The sequence below is a fragment of the Mus caroli genome, chromosome 1 (genome assembly GCF_900094665.2).
Source record: "Mus caroli chromosome 1, CAROLI_EIJ_v1.1, whole genome shotgun sequence".
Classification (NCBI taxonomy): Eukaryota; Metazoa; Chordata; class Mammalia; order Rodentia; family Muridae; genus Mus; species Mus caroli.
In genome coordinates, this window is record NC_034570.1 from 67,788,831 (window position 1) to 67,810,929 (window position 22,099).

The 22,099-nt window shown below is 42.3% G+C and overlaps 1 protein-coding gene across 2 annotated transcripts in view; it reads left to right on the top strand.

Moving 5' to 3' along the window:
* The window catches only part of Arpc2 (actin related protein 2/3 complex subunit 2), a 32,473-nt gene that overhangs the window by 1,977 nt on the left and 8,397 nt on the right, over positions 1–22,099 (top strand). For both annotated transcript variants that reach the window (XM_029478158.1, XM_021157274.2), the window contains 5 exons: positions 8,232–8,266; positions 10,265–10,377; positions 13,541–13,586; positions 17,104–17,290; positions 18,257–18,350. In XM_029478158.1, coding sequence (XP_029334018.1) covers positions 8,232–8,266; positions 10,265–10,377; positions 13,541–13,586; positions 17,104–17,290; positions 18,257–18,350 — 475 coding nt within the window. The remainder of the gene's footprint in view (positions 1–8,231; positions 8,267–10,264; positions 10,378–13,540; positions 13,587–17,103; positions 17,291–18,256; positions 18,351–22,099) is intronic.

The following is a 22,099-nucleotide window of genomic DNA, read 5'->3' on the forward strand; positions in this document are numbered from 1 at the left end:
AACGCAGGGCACTTATTGTGGGTGAGGGGGGTGTGTTTTTTTTTTTTTTTTTTTTTTTTTTTTTTTAATTAGTGTAGCACAAAGGAGGAAGTTAAAATAACTTCTGCATTTTCACTGCTGATCTTAATACATACATTCTCAAGTCTTGACTAGCAAAGAATGAGTCCTGGGTGGTTACAAGCTGATCTACAAGATAAATGGCTGTGTGTGTTCAAGTGGAGGCATGCCTTTAAGTGGAGGAGGGCTTTCACACTTATTTATTAATAACTTGATTCTAAGATGTGACCCATTATTCAGGACTTTATGTAGGCCTTTTTCTTTAGAAAACTCTCCTTAAAGTTCTGTGGTTGGTGGTATATGCCTGTAGTCCAAGCACATTCAACTGTAACCCCAGCCTTCAGGAGCTCATATGAGACAGGAGGAGCAAAAGTTCTAGGCCCTAGTGAGACTTTGTATCAAAGAAAAAAGAAAAAGGCAGGCCAGACTGGGTGTGATCTGCTTGTAATCCCAGTGCTTGGGAAGTGGAAGCAGGAAGACCAGGAGAGCAAGGCCAGCCTGGCCCACCCTGTTGCAAATAAAAAGCTTAAAATAGGGTTTTAAATTTGGAGGGCATAAGTTAGAATTTCTTTGGGGGGAGGTGGTAAGGGTGCTCACTGCAGCCAGGTGTAATGTCTGAGGAGGTAGGAGGTTTTGTCTTATTCTAGCTCATCCTTAGAATGTATGACTTAACAAATGCACTCAAAACATTGTGTTTAAAAATACTTTGATATCTTTGAGAAGAGACTATGGAGGGCGGGGATTTTCTGAAATTGCCTGTTTCTGTGGGGTGTGATGGCACCCTCCTATAATCCTAGCACTAGGGAAACAGGCAGAAGGGTCAACACAGGTTCTAGTCCAGGGATATGTAGTGAGACTCTATCTCAAAAGAAATGAAAAGAAATTAAAAGAAAAGCCTACCTCTGGAAAAAAAAAAAAAAAAGTATGTTTCCAGGTCTGCCCTTTAAGATGAGGCAGCACTGGGGTGGTTACAGAGGTCAACAAGGATGTCTAGTGTGCTCATCATAAACATGGGTGCGTCTCACCAGAGCCCAATACCAGGCAGCAGCTGAAAGAATGGGGGGCCTTCTGAAGAGAGCCTGTTAGCCGAGTTAGGGAGGAACTGATGTCTACGCTATATTGGGAGAGGATAACGAGCTTAAAGAGAAGAAGCCCGGAGACCCCAGAGAGATGAGAGGCTGTGCAGGGTGGAAGTGGGGAGGGCTGAGCCCCACACTGCTCTTTGCACTTTGCAGAACAGATTAGTCAGGGAAGCTATGTTCACGGTAGCCTTTGCCAGAGGGGTTCTTTCTGTTCTGGAGTCTCCTGTACCGTAGCCACTTACTATATGTGGCCCGTTATTTAAATAAAAAGATGAAGTAAAGCTAAAATTTGTTTCCTGAGTTGGACTAGCTGTGTTGGATCTTTAGACTTCATTGCCACTTGGGGCGAGCGACTGTTGTGTTTGCCCAGTGTTCGTGCTTGTTACTGCAGACAGCACTGTTGGGACGGTGCTGTTCTGCCTACTGACAGTGAAGGTGTGAGCTGGTTTCCTCTGGGGAGGGTGTTTGAGTCCTCAGGGCCTTGTACATGCTGGGAAGCACTCGGCCTGCACTGCTTCCCAGCTCTCGGGAGGTGTTCTTCAAAGAGTAGTGCAGTGCACACTCCAGAATGACATTGCCCTGGCTTTCCTTTTCATTGTTTCACTTTATCTTTTTTATTTTTAATGATCCCTTGGGTTATCTTGCTGCATCTTTTTGCCTATAGCATCAGACTGAAAATTTAAACTTGTATTTGGGTGAGACTTCTGTAAAACAAACTCTGTAAGCATACAATTGGCCACAATCATTTGTAATTTAAAGACAATTTTAACAAAGTTTCCTACTCTTTCCTGCCATACTCCTGAGAAGTGGCTTATTGGATCTCTCTGTAAATGTCTTCATAAAGGGATGCAGGAAAGTAACTCCTGTCAGATGACACAGTCTCTATACTATGACTAATTCAAAAGCTACACCCAACACTGTAAATAATGTCCTGCGTGAGTCTTATCAACAGCACTGCCTTTTCACTTGGGAATTCTTGCCCAGACCACAATTAAAGCAGAAGTAATCTGGAAATTTAATTGACTTCTTTTGTTACTACATACATACCAAGAATCTTTTATCCTCAGACTCAAGGCCTGTCAATGTCGCAGTTACACAGTCCAGAGCTGAGGAAATGCTAGTAGATCTGAGCTGCTGCTGGTTTTCAGTGCCTTCTGGCTCTTTACCACAGCGTGTGCATATCGTGGGAGCCGTGGTTCTGTGAGGGGGAGAGCTCAGTGAGCAAGCAGCGCTGAGTTGGGTGGGCGAGGACCGTGGGAGGAGAAATTTGAGAAAGGAACACATTAAATCTTGTAGCTACCGTGTTCTCATTCCCAAATATGCCACATATGTCCTCAGAGAGACAGACTAGCTTAAGAGATTCGGAATTAGGACATTGTTTAAACCTATAGACGTAGTGGGATGTACTGTCTGATTATTAAGGTCTAGTTGATCTTTTTACACCGTCTTGTGATTGACACTTTACTACCTGTCCTCTGGTCCCTGAATTGTCTTTGGGGAAGGAGTCTCTAAAACTGAGGACTATTGTTTCAGCCATTTCTGTTGCCTCAGAAGAGAGATCTGCTCAGTAAGTTTATATTGAAGGAATAAATGCAGACTAAGAGATTCTTGTTTTCTTTAAAAGCTTATCCCCCTACCCTTATTTTTGAGAGAGAGGAAGAGGGAATGAAAGCCATCATACATCAGAGGCCAGAGAAGAAGTGTTGTAATGTTGTGTGTCCTACCGTATCTCTGTCTCATTCCTTTAAAACTAGGTCTCTTACTGGACTTGGAATTAGTCTGTCAGTCAGCAAGCCCCAGTCATCCTCCTGTCTCAGCCTCTGTAGCACTGAGGTTACAGGCTTTTTCCGTGGGTCCCGAGGATTCTAGCTCAGACCCTCAGGCTTGCCCAGTGTGCACTCTTCGCACTTAGCTATCCTGCTTCAGTGGCAGCCTTGCTGTTACTGTGGTGCTGAGACAGGGTCTCTAGCCCAGGCTGGCTTCAAACTCATGGTGCTCCTTCTGCCTCAGTCTCCTGTATACCCTGCCCCACTTTTCTAAGAGTGTATGTCAGCTTTTATTTTCTTGGTTTTTTTTTCTTTTTAAGATTTATTTATTTTATGTATACGAGTACACTGTAGCTATCTTCAGACACACCAGATCCCATTACAGATGGTTGTGAGCCACCATGTCGTTGCTGGGAATTGAACTCGGGACCTCTGGAAGAATAGTCGGTTCTCTTAACCACTAAGCCATCTATCTCTCCAAGCCCTATTTTCTTGTTCTTTTGAAGGGTGGCTTAGCAAAAAAAAAAAAAAAGGGGGGGTTTACTTAGAAAGAATGATTGGAACTTTGTAGAGGACTTAAAGTAATCAGAAATCTTCAAGCTGGGCGTGGTGGTGCACACCTTTAATCCCAGCACTCGGGAGGCAGAGGCAGGTGGATTTCTGACATTCCAGGACAGCCAGGGCTATAACAGAGAAACCCTGTCTCAAAAAAATAAAAAAGAAGAAGGAGAAGGGAGAAGGAAAAGAAGAAAAGAAAGAAGAAGAAATAATCTTCAGTGAACACAACAGAAGATTTCTCTAATTGAGGGTAGAAGGGGTAACCAGAAGAGGGCCACAGGTGCCCCAGTGGAAAATTATTTCCAGGATGTATTTAGAAGTAAAAACTCCACCTCACCAAAAAAATGAGGTGATATAGTTGCTAATAGTACTTTACTAACTGTTAACATTCTAGAAGCATCTTCAGAAAAGTACAGAACTACAACACCCAATTTTAAGAAAGTATTTGGGTGCAAGAGCGATGGTTCAACAGTTTAGCAGCATTGGCTATTCTTGCAGAGTTCAGTTTGCAACCTACTTGAGATAGCTCACAACCACCTGTTAACTCCAAATCTAAAAGATATGATGCCTTCCTCTGGCCACCGAATGTGTACACACAAGCAAATACATCTGCAAAAAAATTTCCCTAAGAGATTTATTTTTATTTTATGTGTTTTATGAGTGAGTGTTTGCCTGCTGCATGTATACATACAAGCCCAGTGCCCGTGGAAGTCACAAAAAGATACCTGATCCCCTGGAATTGGAGTTACAGACAGTGTGAGCTACCATGTAGGTGCTTGGAACTTAAGTCTTCTACCAGAGCAGCCAATGCTAGAGCCATCTCTCCAGCCTCCTTTTAAGAGATTTTAAGAATAGTTCTTAAAAATCAGATGTGGTATCTCATGTCTGCCATCCCAGTACTTGGGAGGCTGAGACAAGCTGATCTCTGTGAGTTCAAGGCCAGCCTTGTCTACAGAGTTTTGGGACAGCCAGGACTACACAGAGGAAACCATGTCTAGAGCTTGTAATGACAGGCTCCCACCCTGCCTCCTGAGTTTTGGGATCACAGGTGTGCACTACCATGCTTGGCTGATGTGGGTTATGACCTCATATGGAGGTCATATGTGGGTTTTATGGAGAAGAAAACTAAGGCAAAGAGAGGCTAACTGGCTTCACACGTCACACAGCTAATCCTTGACAGCTAAGACTTGGCCAGAGGCAGTCAGACTGAGTCTGCATTCAGGCAGCAGCTGGATAGGATGGTGCTGGGTTGTGATTCTAGCACTTGGGAGGGCTGGGCAGGAAAATCAGAAGCCCAGGTCATCCTCAGCTACATATTGAGTTTGAGGCCAGTGGGTTGCATGCGACTCTGTCTCAAAAATGAAAATAAAGCTGTGTGTTTGGGGTGGGGAGGGAAGACTCGGGGTTGGGAGAAGGAACATGCCTTAATCCCAGGACTTGAAAGGCAGAGGCAGGGATTGAACTTGAGTCCTCGGGCTTGGTAGCAGTGCCTTTACTCACTGAGCTTCTTGAATCCAAAGCTCGAGCGGATGGCAAACAGTAAATGTTTCATCTTCTTAGTCTATTAAGTGGACTATCACTATGATTTTATTTTAAACAAAGCAGAACAAGCTAGCTGTAGTGTATCCCTGTGACCTAGCTAGCATGTAGGAGGTGGAGGCAGAAGGGTCATGTGTAGCTCAAAACAAGCCTCAGCTACAAAATAGGTTTGAGGAAGCCTAGGCTACATGAGATTCTGTCTCAAAAATAAACCAATTAAAATACAGTAATAATGGAGGCAGAGGCAGGCAGATCTCTGAATTCAGGACAAGCAGAGAAACCTTGTCTTGAAAAGTAGAACTAACGGGGCTGGTGAGATGGCTCAATGGGTAAGAGCACTGACTGCTCTTCTGAAGAAGGTCCTGAGTTCAAAAGCCAGCAACCACATGGTGGCTCACAACCATCCGTAATGAGATCTGACACCCTCTTCTGGAGTGTCTGAAGACAGCTACAGTGTACTTATATACAAAATGAATGTGTATAATAATAAATAAATCTTTGAGTCAGAGCGAGCAGGGACTGAGTAAGAGGAGTTGACCAGAGCAAGCAGGGCTGACCAGAGCGAGCAGAAGTCCTAAAGTTCAATTCCCAACAACCGCATGAAGGCTCACAAACAACCATCTGTACAGCTACGGTATGCTCATCTACATTAAATAAATAAATAAATAAATAAATAAATAAATAAATAAATAAATAAATCTTTAAAAAAAGAAAAGTAGAACTAGCTTGCTCGAGCTCTCTCTCGCTCCCCCCATCTCTGCCCCCCCCTCTCTACACACACACACACATACACATAAGCAGAGGAGGTGGGAAGGGCACTCCTGTGCTTGGGGCTAAGCAATGATTGTTACAGTGTTTTACATTCAGCATTTCAGCATTTTCCTTGTTGGGGCACAGAGCTTACAGACCTCCAGCTCCAGCTCTCCTGTTCTTTAGGCCAGTACCTTAGCAGCCTTTCTCCTCCAAACCTTTGTGTAGCCTTGAAGAGTGAACTAAAATATTCATGGTGGTATGGCGGTGGTTTGATATATATTCCCAAGTCATATAGCAAGCCACTTAGAATGGATCTTAGCAGCGTTCCCCAGTGGAGATCCATGCTCAGGCTGCTTTCTTGCTAGAGAGACTCAAACCTTGAGTGTTTATGACTTAGAACATTAAGGTTCTTCTTAAGTTGATTTTTCTCAGGTCTGTTGATGCAGTAGTAAGGTGGGGACTCTCGCCTAAGGGTTAGAGGGAAAACAGCACTCCTAATATCCCTCCCACCCACCCGAGGTAAGTCAGGTAGTATGGCCCCTGACTCTAGAACAGCCTATCAGGTCACAAGAGTGCGTTTGCATGCTTCCTTCCTCTAACTGGCATCATGTTAGTATTTTATTTAAATGGACTTGTTAAAGGTTATGTATACTCTTGGTTTTTAAAGGTGAGGGAAGTTGTATTGTTCTTCATTGCCGTTTGTTTGTTTGTTGGCTACATTTGGAAGTGAAAGCTCAGGAGCAGCTCCAGCTTTCTCCTTTTTGGAAGGGCATTCATTCCTTGAGACTGGATCTGCTTCCAACTCAACATTGAGCCAAGGATGACTGAATTCTGATCTTCCTCTAGCCATCTCCCAAGTGATAAGATATCATCTAGCCACATCCCTTTTGTTGTTATTGTTGTTGTTGTTGATGTTTTCCTGAGACAGAGTCTCCCTGTGTAGCCCCAACTACCCTATAACTCACTATGTACACCAGGTTGCCTCTGCCTCCCAGATGCTGGGGATATGGACATGCTTTGAAAAGTAGGGTAAACTTGGATGTTTCCTCTGTGTGTGTGTGTGTGTGTCTGTGTGTGTGTGTTTTCTTAACATAAACTTAATAAAAGCTAGTTTGTTTAAGGGGATATCATTTAGCGTCAGTATCAGCTTTTAACATTCATGAACCATGTTAGATATTCCATAATTGGCTAGCAGAGTTGGAACTCTTCTTGGCTTCTTTCATACTCAAGGGCTGGAGAGATGAGCTCAGCAGTCAGGAGCACTTGTTGCCTTACAGAGGAAATAACTTCAGTTCCCAACTGCCTATAACTGCAGTTCCAGGAGATCTAATGGCCTCTTCACATATATGGTGCACATGCCTTCGTGTATAAATAAAGTATATTTAAAAAGAAGATTCCTACTAAACAGGTCTTGAGCAACGGAATAAAATGTGGAAGTGTGTGTATCTTGTCTGCTAAATGTGAAACAAACTAGGATCTTTTGAATTAACTGCTAACAAGATGCTAGAGGCAGTAAAGTTTTCTGACATTGGCATTGAAGAGAAGAGAAGTGTAACAGCTTTCACTGGGGTTTAATAAAGTAAAACAAGTAGTAGCTGTTGTCTATCAGAAGGTCTTCCAGGCCTGTTTTACTGTTTTGTCCATAGTAGTTCTGCAAGATTGATGATTTGTATTCTCCCATTTTATAAATGAAGAGGTGAGGAAAGGAGGGTAAGAAATCTTATTTGTCCAGTGCATAAGCCTGGTGAGAAAGATGAGAAAACGAGTGCTTTGCCTCTGCTCAGTAATTTTCCCCCCAGTGTTAGTTTGTGCTGCGCTTCTGTGTAAGTCCTGAGATGTAACAAAAGGTAGGACCAGAGCAGTCTTGACGGAGAGTGGCGGTGCTCTGATGATGGAAGGAAGACGGGAGGTATATGTAAGGGCCTAAAAAAACGATCTGTGGAATGGAACAGAACTTACTGTGCTGTAGATAGCTTAAATCATCCTTTTACCTTAAACAAACAGAATCACTCTACTTGACTATACTTAGCCATTTTTCTGTCTGATGTTATTTCCATAGGCATTATGCTGAGGGTGGGGGAGGGGGAGGGGCAGGGAGCCATTAACACAAGCTACAGGTGTTCTTTGTCTGCCTTTCACCTTTAGCAAGTTCAGGTCCTTGAAAGAAGAATGTGTGTTTTCTTCATTTGTTAGCCATTTAAATAGGATGCTCCAATTTCAGTAAAAATCAGGACCCCTTCAAAGTCCTCCTATAAGCAAGCCACAGTATAATTATTTTCCCCTATTTACATTTACACGCCATTTATGTGTATTTGTGGACTCGGAGGTCAGAGTACAACCTGAAAGAGTCGGCTCTACCCTTTCGCCCTATGGAACTTGGGGATCCAACTCAGGTTTGAGGTCATTAGGACTAGCTGGCAAGTGTCCCCATCTTATCCTAAAATTTCTTACTAAGGGCCTTTTTGTTGTTTTACAGAAACAAACCAGAAGCTGTAGAAGTAACATTTGCAGGTAAGTGTCTTTATCTCATCCCTTATAATTTTAGTGTGTTTTGTCTGTGTTCCTTCTATGTGCCCTGATGCCTGAGGGAGACCACAAGAAGGCATCAGATCTCCTGGAATTAGAGTTACCAAATGGCTATGAGCTGCCATATAGGTGCTTGGAATTGAACCTGGGTTCTCTGGAAGATCAGCTAGTTCTCTTAACCACGGAGCTAGCTCTGCTTCCCTGGAAAGAGAAGTTTTGATTTTCAAGTCTTTCTTGAGGCCTTCAAGAATTATTTTATGTATTTGTAATGTTGCTAACTGATTTTGGAGTTCAGAAAACTATATAAGACTAACCTACATATCTTAGTGAGTAGGGACATTTGATATCTTAGAAATTTGGTTTTTGTTTTGTACAAAGAACTGTCTTTAAGCTGGGCGTGGTGGTGCACGCCTTTAATCCCAGCACTCGGGAGACAGAGGCAGGCAGATTTCTGAGTTCGAGGCCAGCCTGGTCTACAAAGTGAGTTCCAGGACAGCCAGGGCTACACAGAGAAACCCTGTCTCGAAAAACCAAAAAAANAAAAAAAAAAAAGAACTGTCTTTCTACTTTGGAAGTCTACAGAGTTATAATCTAGTAGCCATCATCTAAGTTTACCTAACATTTGGGGGAGGCAAGGTCAACGATGATGGAGCTTGTTTGTCAAATCAGAGAAATGGGTTTGTTTGTTTGTTTGTTTGTTTTTCCCATTCTCTGTTGGCCATATATGGTGGTACAAGTCATTTGTGCCAGGAGGCAGAGGCAGAGCAGGTAGATCTCTGAAAATTTGAGGTCAGGTTGGTTTACATGGAGAGTTCTAGGCTATTTAGAGCCATGTGTTGAAAGTGTGCTTCATTTAAAAAAAAAAAAAAAAATTGACTAGTCAAATGTGAGCTCAGAGATTTTACAGCTAAGTGTCCAGACAGGCAGGTGCTTGACCAGAGGATCTGAGGAGATTTGTAGCTCCTCCGGTGGGAGCATCTGTGCATCCTCATCGCCAGCAGTACCCAGTCCGCATGGTTCTTGTGATTCCAACGCAAGTTCTCTGCATTCGGCTTCTCAGAACCAAGCTACAGTAATGCTACAGATGAGCTCAGCTCACTTTGTAGTGCAGGAAGAAAGAGCCTTTAAGAAAGGCCTAGACATAAAGGAGACCTAAAAGATAATCATCTATCTTGTCTTGATCTTGGTTAGATCTTAATTCAAATATTTTTTATAAAGAATTATTTATTTTATGTATATGAGTGCGCTGTAGCTGTCTTCAAACACACCAGAAGAAGGTATCAGATCCCATTATAGATGGTTGTGAGCCACCATGTGGTTGCTGAGAATTGAACTCAGAACCTCTGGAAGAGCTGTCAGTGCTCTTCCACTGAGCCATCTCTCGAGTCCCCTTAATTCATATATTTATGACAACAGTGTTTGTGGGGTGTTGTTGTTTTTTAAGACAGTAGGTAATAGATGAATAGCTTACCAGGTATTTAGTATTAAAGTAGAATCTTTTGTTTGAATTTGAGTATGACTGGTTGTAATTATGTTCATGTAATATGTCTCCCAAAGATACATCTTGATGTATATGTGGATCAGATGTCTGGGGTTTGCTTTGTAATAGATTGAGGTGGGGTGGTGAGAACACTCTGAAAGAAGCCCCGTGTGCTTACCAGCATTGATGCTGCATAGGCGGACTCTTTAATAGCTTTCTTTCTCTTGGAAACATGTTACAATGAAAGGGTTTTGTTTTTTAACGTTACTTTAGTATAAGCTATGGTTACACAAAAAATAGCTTTGTAATTTTAAGAGAGACCAAAGAAGGGGCCATGGAGCAATTCCATAGCAGATTTTTGGTTGGCTTCCCATGAACTAAAAATAAACATTGTTTTACTTGAATCTCTCTTATCGGAGGTCTCCTCCTGGCCAGCCTTGTGGTAGGTAGTAGGAGATTACTCCTGTTTCTAGAGTGAGCAATCTTTCTTGCTTTTTTCCCAGATTTTGATGGCGTCCTTTATCATATTTCAAATCCTAATGGAGACAAAACAAAAGTGATGGTCAGTATTTCTTTGAAATTCTACAAGGAACTTCAGGCACATGGAGCTGATGAGGTAAGGTCCACATTGGTTTCCTTGGGACTCTTGTTTTTGGTTTACCTTTTGTTGGCCCCTTACCCTTCAGTGAGGGCCACATCACCCTTACAAACAGAGGCTGCTTTATACAGCTAACTGAGGCTTCCAAACTCCATTCCCCATAAAAATGCTTTCCAGAGATTTTGCCTCTTGTCTTGCTTGGTTTTATCTTGGAGCAATAATGATATTTCCTAAGCAAAGTTTAGAAGTTTTTTAAAAAGGGTCTCACATAGCTCAGGCTGGCTGGAAAGCCTCCAATTCCTGATTGCCTTCATCTTCCAAGTACTAGGATTATAGGCATGTACCACCATACCCAACTCAGGGTCTTATCTTTTCAAATTATTCAGGCTAGACAGATTTTGCAAAATAGTGAAAACGGAACAGTCCTCCAGAAATAACAGAGAATATTTCCTTAACTAGTACAAAAATAGTTATAGTAACAATAAGACAGGTTCTGTTCCATATTTAGAATCTTATCAAGGCAGCTTGGAATTTATGGTGTATTAAACGTCATAATCTTGGTTTCCATTCCAAAAGGAAAGCATAAGTTACTGTCTTGTAATTTTTTTTTAAGTTAATATTCTTTAGAGCTGACCTTTCCACCTGTCCTTCCTTATAACTACCATAGGGAAGTGCACAGGGCCGTCCAGGCCTTGTGCCCTGGCTTTGGTAGCTAGAGTAGAAGGCTTGGTTCCTGTTGAACTGCAGTTGCTCTGGGGCAAGCCATTTATGGAAGAAAGAGAATGCTGTTACAGCAGTGTGTGCACATTGTGGTTGGGTCTCAAAGCAGGAAGTATGACTCAGTGCCCGAATCAGCTTTAACAAACTAGACTCTCCTTAATCTGCTACGGGAAGATGCAGCCATTTCTCATTCTGAAAGTGGTAGCTTTTGAACAGCTTCAGATTTCTGAAAGGCTGTGTATTGAGGAATGTGATCTAGAACTTTGTAAAGTTTTGCTCTAAAATCAAGAGTTCTAAGATCTTCAGGGAGCTGAGCCCTGTTTTGTTCAGGTGCTTTTGATTTGCTGAAGGAAGGGGAGTAACCAGAGGGAATTTAAGGGAATTTTTTCAGAAGACAAGAAGCTGGTCTGCTGCAGCTTGCAACCCAGCATGGCTTGGATTTATTAAGACTCATTTTATCCTGTGTTTGGCCTGCTAGTGCACCTCTGGAACACATTGCCGTTTTCATAGCTCACTCATAGACCAAAGAGCCCAAGTGGGTGGAGGAAATAACATTCCCAGTGTGGGAGTGGAGTAAGCAGTAATTGACTCCCTAGGTTGGTTAAACAGTGACCAGCCTGTGATAACCACAGGAAGCTCGTTACTGTTTCATAGTCCCTTTTTAAAAGCAGAACGCTCTGCTGCTCAGTAGGCAGGTTTAATAGTTATAAGTAGGTAGACCGCCTTCCTCTTCTCCCGACTGTTAAAGAGAGGCACAGATGTAAAGGTGAATCAAGATAGGAAGTGTGAGTGAGCTGTGTGCTACAGTTGTACATGGCTGTGAGCCCAGCAGTGGGAGGCGGGGGCAGGGGGGATCATGAGCTCAAGGCCAGTGTGGGTTACATAGTGAGGTTGGTCTCAGGAAAGTAGCAGGGAAATGTTGAAGGGATATGCAGAACAGAGAAGGCCTTCAGTGGCTCAGTGGGTGAAAGCTCTTGACATGCAAACCTGATGAGCTTAGTTTAGTCCCTGGGATCACGGTGGAAGGAGAAAAGTTGCCGTCTAGAAGTTGTCTTCTGACTTCCACACTTGGCACCAGCGGCCACATACGTGATAATAATAAGTAAAAAATAAATAAATAAATAAATAGCTTTTTTAAAGAAGAAAGAACAAAGGAATTAAAAGTGGTATAAACATGCCTCTAAATACTTTATAGATTTCAGAATATTGACTTGGTAAACCTGGAGGGGCTTTGGTTTCCCCGTGTGTGTGATACTCCCTTTCTTCACGTATCAATTGTGTAAGATTGTAGCTCGGAGGGAGCTTGCCAGTGTTCCTTTATACCCCAGGGTTTTAGGGGAAGTGATATCTGCACCACCTGCAGGTCAAAGCTTGACCTGCCACCAACAAAGTCTGTGACCTTGATCCTTTGCAGAAGTTTCTCTTCTGTAAAAGCTCCCTACCACTTAGTTATTACACTGGGCAGTGCCTGCTTTTCTCTCCGTAAACAAGTGTGGTCATGAATTCACAGTTTGGGATTCACACTGTTACCAAATTCTGTAGGTGAGGATTAAGTCTAGAAATATTAGGAAGTTATTTACTGAACTATTTTGAGGCCTTTACTTGAGATAATTCTAAAGACTATTTAAGATAAGTGGCTTCTCTGAAAGGGCACAGCTCCATGGGGAAGAGTTTATTGAGCTTCTGCAAGGCTCTGGGTTTGGTCTCTGGCATCACCAAGAAAAGGAATAGGTTGGGAGTGAAGGGCCTTATTAACCTGTGATGGATTTTGAGGGTTTTTAGATGAAACATAAAACACAGTTTTGTTTATTTTAACACTGTCTGGAGAGTTCATTGAATATAAGATGAGAACATTCATACACCTTTAGACAGCTGTTGGATGTAATGAGGGTTTTGTTTATGCTCCCCTTCCAAAAGCTGGAACATAGTTAGCAGAGTAAATGTTTTGGATAGGGACATTCCAGGTAGGTAGACACTGTTGTGTAGAATATTGGTATTACAGGCTCACTGAGATTCTGTTGTCCATTGATCTTTGCATTAAAAGCCAGCCGTGAGCTAAATTAATTTATAGCACACAGTATTAACATATTGAATAACAGAAGACAGTGCCTGGAAATTGACCCCTTCATTCACCTGAGCTAGGCTTCAGCCTGTGTTTAGTTGATGCATTCTTTTGTCATACCTGAACTTGTCTTCCTCTACTCTATAAAAGTGCAGTGTAGAATCTGAAAGGAGAAAACAGGTCTCTGAGAGACAACCACTGAACTAACCTTTGGGTTATAATCCAGTTCTACGAGAGATCTGTTTTGTCGATTAGATGAATTCACTTTCCCCTCTAGTTTGCCACCCACTGATTGAAAATTAAGGAGTTTAGGATGAGTTTATCAAAAAGTACTGTGTGATCATAAAATAATGAAATTACCACAAATTTTATATTAACTTTTCTTCTCTCTCTCTCCAGTTATTAAAGAGAGTATATGGGAGTTTCTTGGTAAATCCAGAACCAGGTATGTAGTGATGCTAGCAGCTCTGAATGATGGCAAAGCACCCTGTCCTGTTTGTGTCTCACCTTTTGTAGTTAGAGAATTTTGTTTCAATTTTCATCCTATAAAATGCATCTGCAGGAGTCCAGTTCTTGATCGGCCCCCTCTGTGTAAGTAGCCAGTAAAGGGTTCTACTTTTTTCAGTATGATACACACAGTAGGTTAAGAATTGGTGGGTGGGTTATTATTCACACCCAAGAATGATTCTTTAGGTCCTTTACCCAGACGAGCCTCCATCATCAGAGTGAGTGCTCCTTGAGCATAATCTCTAAAGCATGAAGGCCTGAGTCTGAACAGCAGCATCTAATTAAGAAACAGTGCACAGTTGTAGTCCCAGTGCTGGGGAGATCACAAGTGTGGTAATAAATCTCCAACCTCAGTAAGGCCGTGCAAAAACTTATAACTCAGCTACAGTATTTATAAGCTGCACACCTAGATTGGGCAGGTTTACCATTGCACTGCTCTGTTTCCTGGCTATTCCTTGCTCCTTAGGCTTCTCTGGGCCATGTTGTTCTGCTCCATTGTCCTTTCACCTCTCCTGTCTCCTTTCTCTCTCCTTCCTTCTCTTCCTCCACTCTTTAAAATCTCCAGCCCCACCTTTCCCTTCTACTGCCCAATCACAAGTTAAAATGGGGGGAATGTTCACATGTAATCACCTGAGTACGGGATCAACTCCTCCTTGGGGCAGCCCTTCTTGAGGAAGCAGACTTTACATTAGAATACAAACAGTGCCAGGGTTACCACGTAGGTAACCCCAGAGCTTGCTTGTAGCCAGTCTAGCCTAATTGACCACCCCTAGTTCTCAGTGAGAGACCCATTTTCAAAATACAGGATAAAGAGATGGAGAGATGTTTCAGCAGTTAAAGAGCACTGGTTGCTATTTCAGAGGACCCAGGTTCAATTCCTAGAACCCATATGGCATCTCACAAGCATTTGTAACTTAAGATTAAAACGAAAACCAGTAATTATAAACTGGTTAGTTTAAAATTCTTTCTTTCTTTAAAAAAAAAAAAAAAGGCTGGGCGTGGTGGCACACACCTTTAATCCCAGCACTCGGGAGGCAGAGGCAGGCGGATTTCTGAGTTCGAAGCCAGCCTGGTCTACAAAGTGAGTTCCAGGGCAGCCAGGGCTACACAGAGAAACCCTGTCTCGAAAAACCAAAAAAAGAAAAGAGAAGAGAAAAAGAAAATGTAAGATGGACAGCTCCTGAGGAATCACCCCAGACTGAGCCCTAGTCTCACACAAATACATGGACAAACACTGGTCCCCACTCACAATCCCTTACACAGTTACTATACATAAGTGTAAATAACTGTAAGAGAAGCATTTACATTCACTAGCTTCTTTGGGCAGCTTTGGAAAGCACAACCAGCCATGAAATCAATGATTGATCATTTTGTTGGGTTTTTGTTTGTTTGTTTGTTTTGTTTTAAGATTTTTTAGTTATTTATTTGTCTTATTTATATATATATATATATATATATATATATATATATATATATATAAAATGAGTACACTGTAGCTGTCTTCAGACACACCAGAAGAGGGCATCAGATCCCATTACAGATGGTTGTGAGCCACCATGTGGTTGCTAGGAATTGAACTCAAGACCTCTGGAAGAGCAGTCAGTGCTTGTAACCGCTGAGCCACCTCTCCAGCCCTGTTTTTTTATTTGTTTGTTTTTAAATTAAGAAGTATTGTAGCTAGGTGGTGGCACAGGGCTTTATCCCAGCATGAGGGAGGCAGAGGTAGGTGGAGCTTCTAGAGTTCCAGGTCAGCCTGATCTACAGAGCTGGTTCCAGGACAGCCAGGGTTACAATAGAGGTCCTGTCTCAAAAACAACAAAAAGGTGTGACTGTATATATGTATGTCTAGGGGTGTGGCTCTGAAGTCAGGGGCAGCTTACTGTCAGTTCCCTCCTTTGACCTGTACATATATTCTGGGCTGAGCTGAGGCTGTCCTGGGTTTGTAGCAAGCGCTTTACCCTCAGCCGACTCACTGATGCTTGATCAATACCTTGCATCCTCAGTGTGTGCTATCCTATCTGAGTTCCCTAATGAGGTCAGACATTGCTTATACTTTGCTTTTGGGTGGATTCTGAGCAAGCCTTAACTCTTATTGTCTTGTTTTTTAAATTTCTTCAAATGCCCCAAAATTGAATCTTGATTGTCACAGGTTTTGATATTAAAATAACAAAAATGGGCAAAGCATCTACTTAGAGTGAAGATTTAAACAGTCTGTGCTCTCAGAAAGGCAGATAGGAAAAGTGGGCTCAAGGAATAACCTTAATAATAATAAATAGTATAAAGTTGATTATTTGAGAATATGAGACCTATATGGTTCCAGTCCTCTATTCCCATCACTTTACTGTTTTAAATGATCCCCAGCTGTTTAAAGATATTCTTGAGAAAGTATGTATGTCTTGAGAAAGACTTTGGTGTACCATTATTGACTTGATTAGGCTTTTCCTGACATTCATGGGACAGAAGGAGCAGGGTCACTTAATGGTCAGTAAACATGATTCTCAGTCCCTGTTCTGCACCATTTATTGGTCACCCCGTCCATAGATTCTATGGATGTTTTAGGTACAGTTTTGCTATGTAGCCCAAGCTGTCCTGGAACTCAAAAGATAGTGACCTCAGTCTCTTGAGTGCTGGCTGACATTGCAAGCCTGCAACCACATGCCTACTTAAATACCGTACTTGTCCCTAACTTGATGCTCACAGCCATCTCTCCCCTTCTAACTACTACATTTTCCTCTACCACCACCCTAGGACCTCCCCTCCCTGCTTTTGCCACAGATGAGGGCATTGCAGAGGTTGGACAGTTTTCCAAGGTCATACAGTGAGGCCAGAATTTGGATTCACTTCTGTTCAGTTCAAAACAGACTAGCCCATGTTGTGCTATATTTAACAAGACCCTGCTTCTCTGAAGAACTTTTCTTTCTAAATGAAGATAAGCTTATCTGTCCTGACTTCTTTGAAGAAAGGCATGGGGGTCAAATGAAGTAGAATTCTGAAAACACTGGAAATTTACATTTTCAGATAAATGCTCTGGGGGAAGTACATATGTGAGAAACAGATTTTCTACCCTGCCCCCTCTCTCAGAGTGTTGGGGGGGGGGTCATATTTTATTCTCAGAAAGCTTCCACCTGCTGGCCATGCATATTAAACCGTTGGAGGAAATACAGACTTGTACAGCTTGGCTTCATATAGTCCTCCTTCACGACTGTCTCTAGGACCCTAAAGTTGTAATTGGAGTTCAGATTGTTACTTCTTCCCATTACATATTTGTAATTGCTCATCTTTGATACTGCTTGGGATTGATTAGCTAGCTGTAAATATTTGATATTGTGGTATAAGGTAGGTAGGGATGAGCAGTTGCCTCTCCACTGTGTTTACTTGGGAGAGATGGGTTTGATTTGGTTTTTTTCGTTGGTTGGGTTTCATACATCTGATGGATGTTTTTTTCCTCCCACAAGGATATAATGTTTCTTTGCTATATGACCTGGAAAATCTACCTGCATCCAAGGATTCTATTGTGCATCAGGCTGGCATGTTGAAGAGAAATTGTTTTGCCTCTGTGTTTGAGAAATACTTCCAATTCCAAGAAGAGGGCAAAGAAGGAGAGAACAGAGCAGTTATCCATTATAGGGATGATGAGACCATGTAAGTATGAACGTTTGCTCCTCAAGCCTGGGTGTGGCCATCTCACAAGGTGCTTACTGAGAAAAATAGAGTGTGATGAAACTTTAAACTCTGGTATATGGATCCTACTGAAAATCTTTCTTATAGAATTTCTTAATCTGGGATATAAGTGATAAGAAGGAAAATAGACCACTTCTCAGCATCTAAAGTTGACAGAAGATGAAAAGAAAATCCTATGCTTTCCTTTAAGGCACTAATTTTATGATTTTTCTAAATGTGTTTATTTTTTAGACCTCCTTGTTATTTTATGTGTTTTGGTATTTCATGGTTGTGGGCCACCTTGTAGGATGAGAATTAAACTCTTGCCTTCTGGAAGGGCAGCCAGTGCTCTTAACCACTGAGCAGTCTCCAGGCTCAGGGCACCATTTTTCTGAATTCTCTTATTGAAAAGCACTTCCCTTTGGCTGGGGAGATAGATAGTTCAGCTCTTCAGTAAGATACTTACTGCTTTCCCAGAAAATTCGAGTTCAGTTCTCAACTCACATGCCAGCTCACAACTGTCTAACTCCACTTCCGGGGCATTGGGCACACATGTGCACAGGTTTATAGACAGACAAAACACCCCATAGATATCAAATTAAATAAACACATAAACAAAATTTAAAGATGTTCCAGATAATTCAGACACCACAGGCTAAACATAGATGCTGTTGCTGTAGCTCTATATAAAGAGGTTTTTTTTTAATATGTGACATTCTAAAAATAACTTAAAATGCATAGTATAAACAAGATAAATGAATCTAGCTTTGTTAATTTCTTTTCCTTGGGAATGAGTTTATTGCCCTGCCTTTCCTGACTCCCAAGTACTATCTGTGGCTCACCTGTGTTTTATTGATGAGAGACTTTGGACTTCAGCTTCCACTTGCAGGTGAGGCTAGGCACAGTTCTTCTGATGCTATTCTTACTGCCTGAGTTTTGTGCCCTCAGGTATGTGGAATCTAAGAAAGACAGAGTCACAGTAGTCTTCAGCACGGTTTTTAAAGATGACGACGATGTGGTCATCGGGAAGGTGTTCATGCAGGTACGGAGCAAAAATCTGGAGGGGAAATTGTGCTATAGGAAGTTCAATCTTCACATACTGTGTACACAGCCACCATATAGTGTGGACTTGAAGCTCATCGGTAGAGCATTGCCTGATATGTATAAGGCCCCAGGTTTGCCTCCATTGCCTGGGCAATTGGTAACAGAAACAGAACAACGTACATATCATATACTCCATAGACTAGAAAAGATCAGTTCTGTTAGTGTTGAAACTTGAAAATGTAATGAACAACCCTGTCTTAGTTTGTTTCTTTGTTGCTATGATAAAACACTGTGGCCAAAAACAACTTGGAAGAAAGGAGTTTATTTCACCTTAGACTTCCAGGTCACAGTCCATCTCTGAAGGAAGTCCTGATAGCTCAAAACCTAGAAGCAGGAACTGAAGCAGACACCCTGAGAAGTGTTGCTTTCTGGCTTCTTCCCCATAGCTCGCTCAGCCTGATTCTTTATATAATCCAGAACCAGCAGCTCAGGGGTGCCACTCTACAGGAAGAGCTGAGTCCGTACAAATCAGTCATTAATCAGAAACACACCCCACTAGCATGCCTACAGCACAGTCTTAACAAAGACAGTTTCTCCACAAGGTTCCCCTTCCCTGATATGTCTAGGTTTGTGTCAAGTTGACAAAAGCCACCAGCATAGCCCCCCACCCAAACCCGAATGCCTGTTTCTTGTTGATGGTTCTGACAGGACAAGGCAAGAGGGTGAATTAGTTTTGACTGAATAGTAACTATCCTTCCTTCTATGATGGAGGCCTTGGTCTGAAGTGTGCTCTCATTTCCTTATGTCTTGTGTTTGCTCAGTTTTGTAGCAAGGCCTACTGATTTAGGTCCTGTGCCTTTCAGAGTGGTTAGTAATGAATTCCAGGGTAGGAGATAACATACAGTGGGTGGAGCTGTAGCCTGATTGACAGGAGAGCCATGCCACGGCTAAGGGAGTGGCCGGAGCCTGCCTCCTGCTGGGAAGTCTTGGGATTTAGAAGAGCATCTTGTCTTTGGGGTTTTGGTGCAGTGGGACTCAGCATATTCTATCTAGACCCTTCTTGAGTGTCGTTTTGTCTGCTGGCCAGTCACTGTCTTCAGACATTGAGAGCTTACTGGTCAGGGGGTATTCAGGCACTGCCTTCTGAGGTAGGTCAACATTCCAAGTTTAATACATTGGTTAGTTTTTTTAAAGCTTTAATACATTTACCTATCCTTGGCAGAATGGTGAATGCTGTTTTATTTTTTTAATTCTGAAGCAGCCAGGCTCGTGGTCCAGCCTCTAATCCAACCACTTGGATTGGAGGCCTGAGGCAGGAGGATTACTGCACAATGGCCTAGGCTATAGATAGTAAGGCCTTACCTCAATTTTTTTTTTCCTTAGGAAGAAAATTCTGAAGCAGAATCTCCTCCCCCTCCCACCCACATTGACTTGAAAGACAGTTGTGCTTCTCACAGTTCTGCTTTGTTTGAGCTGCCTCCTACCTAGCAAGGGCCATTTTCAAATCGCTGTCCTCAGGAACGGCCTTGTACTGGGACTAACTAATCAGATACTGGTTTTGGAGTCCCTGCGCAGAGAAACTTGAAGGTTGACACTTGGGCATTTAATAGTTCTCGGCTTTCTGAAGAAAACGAAAATCTCAATATCTGACTCGTAGCAGCCCTTAAATAGACATTTCATAATATTTTTTCTGCAGAATTAATGGGAACTAAATACATTAGTTAAGAAATTGGGCTAAATGTAGACTAGCAACTAATTTTAAAAACTATGAAGTATGAATTTAGATTTGGCTAGTTTGGAGGGTGTGTGTAATTTTTTTGTAAGTCTTTTTCCACTTTGTGCCTGGAAAATTCCAAGCTATTTTTATACCTCAAACAAATGTTACCCCCTAGAGTTTACTGCAGGATTTTGTAAATGTTCTTTTTGTGTGTGTGGAGGAGAATATGAATTTAGGCTCTTCAACATCCATGCGGCAAGACAGTTACCTAAAACGGAAAGCAAACCTACTGTAGTAGTTTTGGTTTTGGGTCTTTGTTTGTGCTGCCAATATTTCTAGCCAGTGATGTTGCTACCCATCTCCTCGGCCATCTTCTCCATACCAGAGGCTAGGGTGATTCGCTTTGGTGACCACAAAGACCAAGTTAATCACGTAGGATTTTTCCTGAGTCCAGGAAAAGTTAGTTTTGTTCTGCACAGAGACAGGGTTTCTCTGTGTAGCCTTGGCTGTCCTGGAACTCACTCTGTAGACCAGGCTGGCCTCAAACTCAGATATACACCTGCCTCTGCCTCCCAAGTGCTAGGATTAAAGGTGTGCACCACCATTGCCTGGCTGTTTTCTTAAAACAGGCAGCCTCTCACTAAGTAGCCCAGGCTAGCCTGGAGCTCAATGTTTACCTAGCTGTCTTCACATTTAGAGCAGTCCATTCCCCCCACCACCCATGTGCTGGAATTAGAGGATCTGTCACCACATCTGGCAATTGCTTGTGTCAAGACATACACACTTTGTTGCTTTGGGACCAGTAAGAAAAGCATGAAATGTGCTTTTCATTTTTACACAGGGGCCATGTTGACCTTGTAATGTATGTTCCAGTTTTAGTGCATGTGCTACTCAAGTGAGCACTTCTGTTTTCTTAGACTGCCTCACTGTAGCCTAGGCTGGCCAGTAGCTTGTGGTCCTCCCTCCTTAGTCTCTTGAGTTCTAGAGTGTGCCACTGTGTCCAGCTTGAACTACACCCCGATTTAAGGTGCTCCTTTCTCGTAAATAGTGTGTCTCCAAAATAAATGATACTTTCTTACAAGAGATAGCACCATGGGCTTACTTAGCAGGTGAAGTCTTTTGCTACCAAACACCTGCATTCTACCCCAAGGTACCACGAGGTGGAATGAAAGAACCACCTTCCTAAACAGCACAGATGCTCTCACATACAGCAAATGAAGTGTAAGGAAAAAAAAAAAAATTTTTTTTTTGAGACAGGGTTTCTCTGTGTAGCCCTGGCTGTCCTAGAACTCACTTTGTAGACCAGTCTGGCCTCGAACTCAGAAATCCCCCTGCCTCTGCCTCCCAAGTGCTGGGATTAAAGGCGTGCGCCACCACCGCCCGGCTTAAGAAATGTTTTTTAAAAAGAAATACTGTCCTGGTATTGAGCAGACATCTATCCTGTCAGAAGAAAAAGAAACAATCTGTTAACAGATAATGAAGGGGGTCTCTTTGGAGGGCTGATTGCTGTTGCTGTTTCAAGACAAAGCAGGGAAGAACAGAAGACGCCAAGGTGTCTAAAGGCCATTTCCTGCTGCAGAGAGTGTTGAGTAAATCTTTGGTGGGTGTAGAGAAGGTGAAGAGAGAGACTGGGTCTCAGATAACCAAGAATGAACTTGATTTTTTTGTGTTTGTTTGCTTTTTATTGATTCTGTTTTGTTCTTTGTGGGGAAGAGCTAGCCTCAAACTCAGAGAATCTGCCTGCCTCTCCCTCCTGAGTGCTGGGATTAAAGCCGTGCACCATCATGATCTTGAATTCTTAATCTTTTCCCAAGTGTTGGCTTTACAAATATCTTTCCTTTAGGGAAAAAGGTATGTTGGGAAGGGAGCTAATCTAACACTGTGTTCTTTCTCTTCTCTGTAACCCAACAACAATCAGGCAGTGCTATCTCAGAGGCAGTGTTTTTTAAAAAAAAAAAAAAAGCAGAATACCATGTGATCTGTATTTTGCTTGAGACTTGATAATCAGTATGTCTTAGGGTTCCTATTGC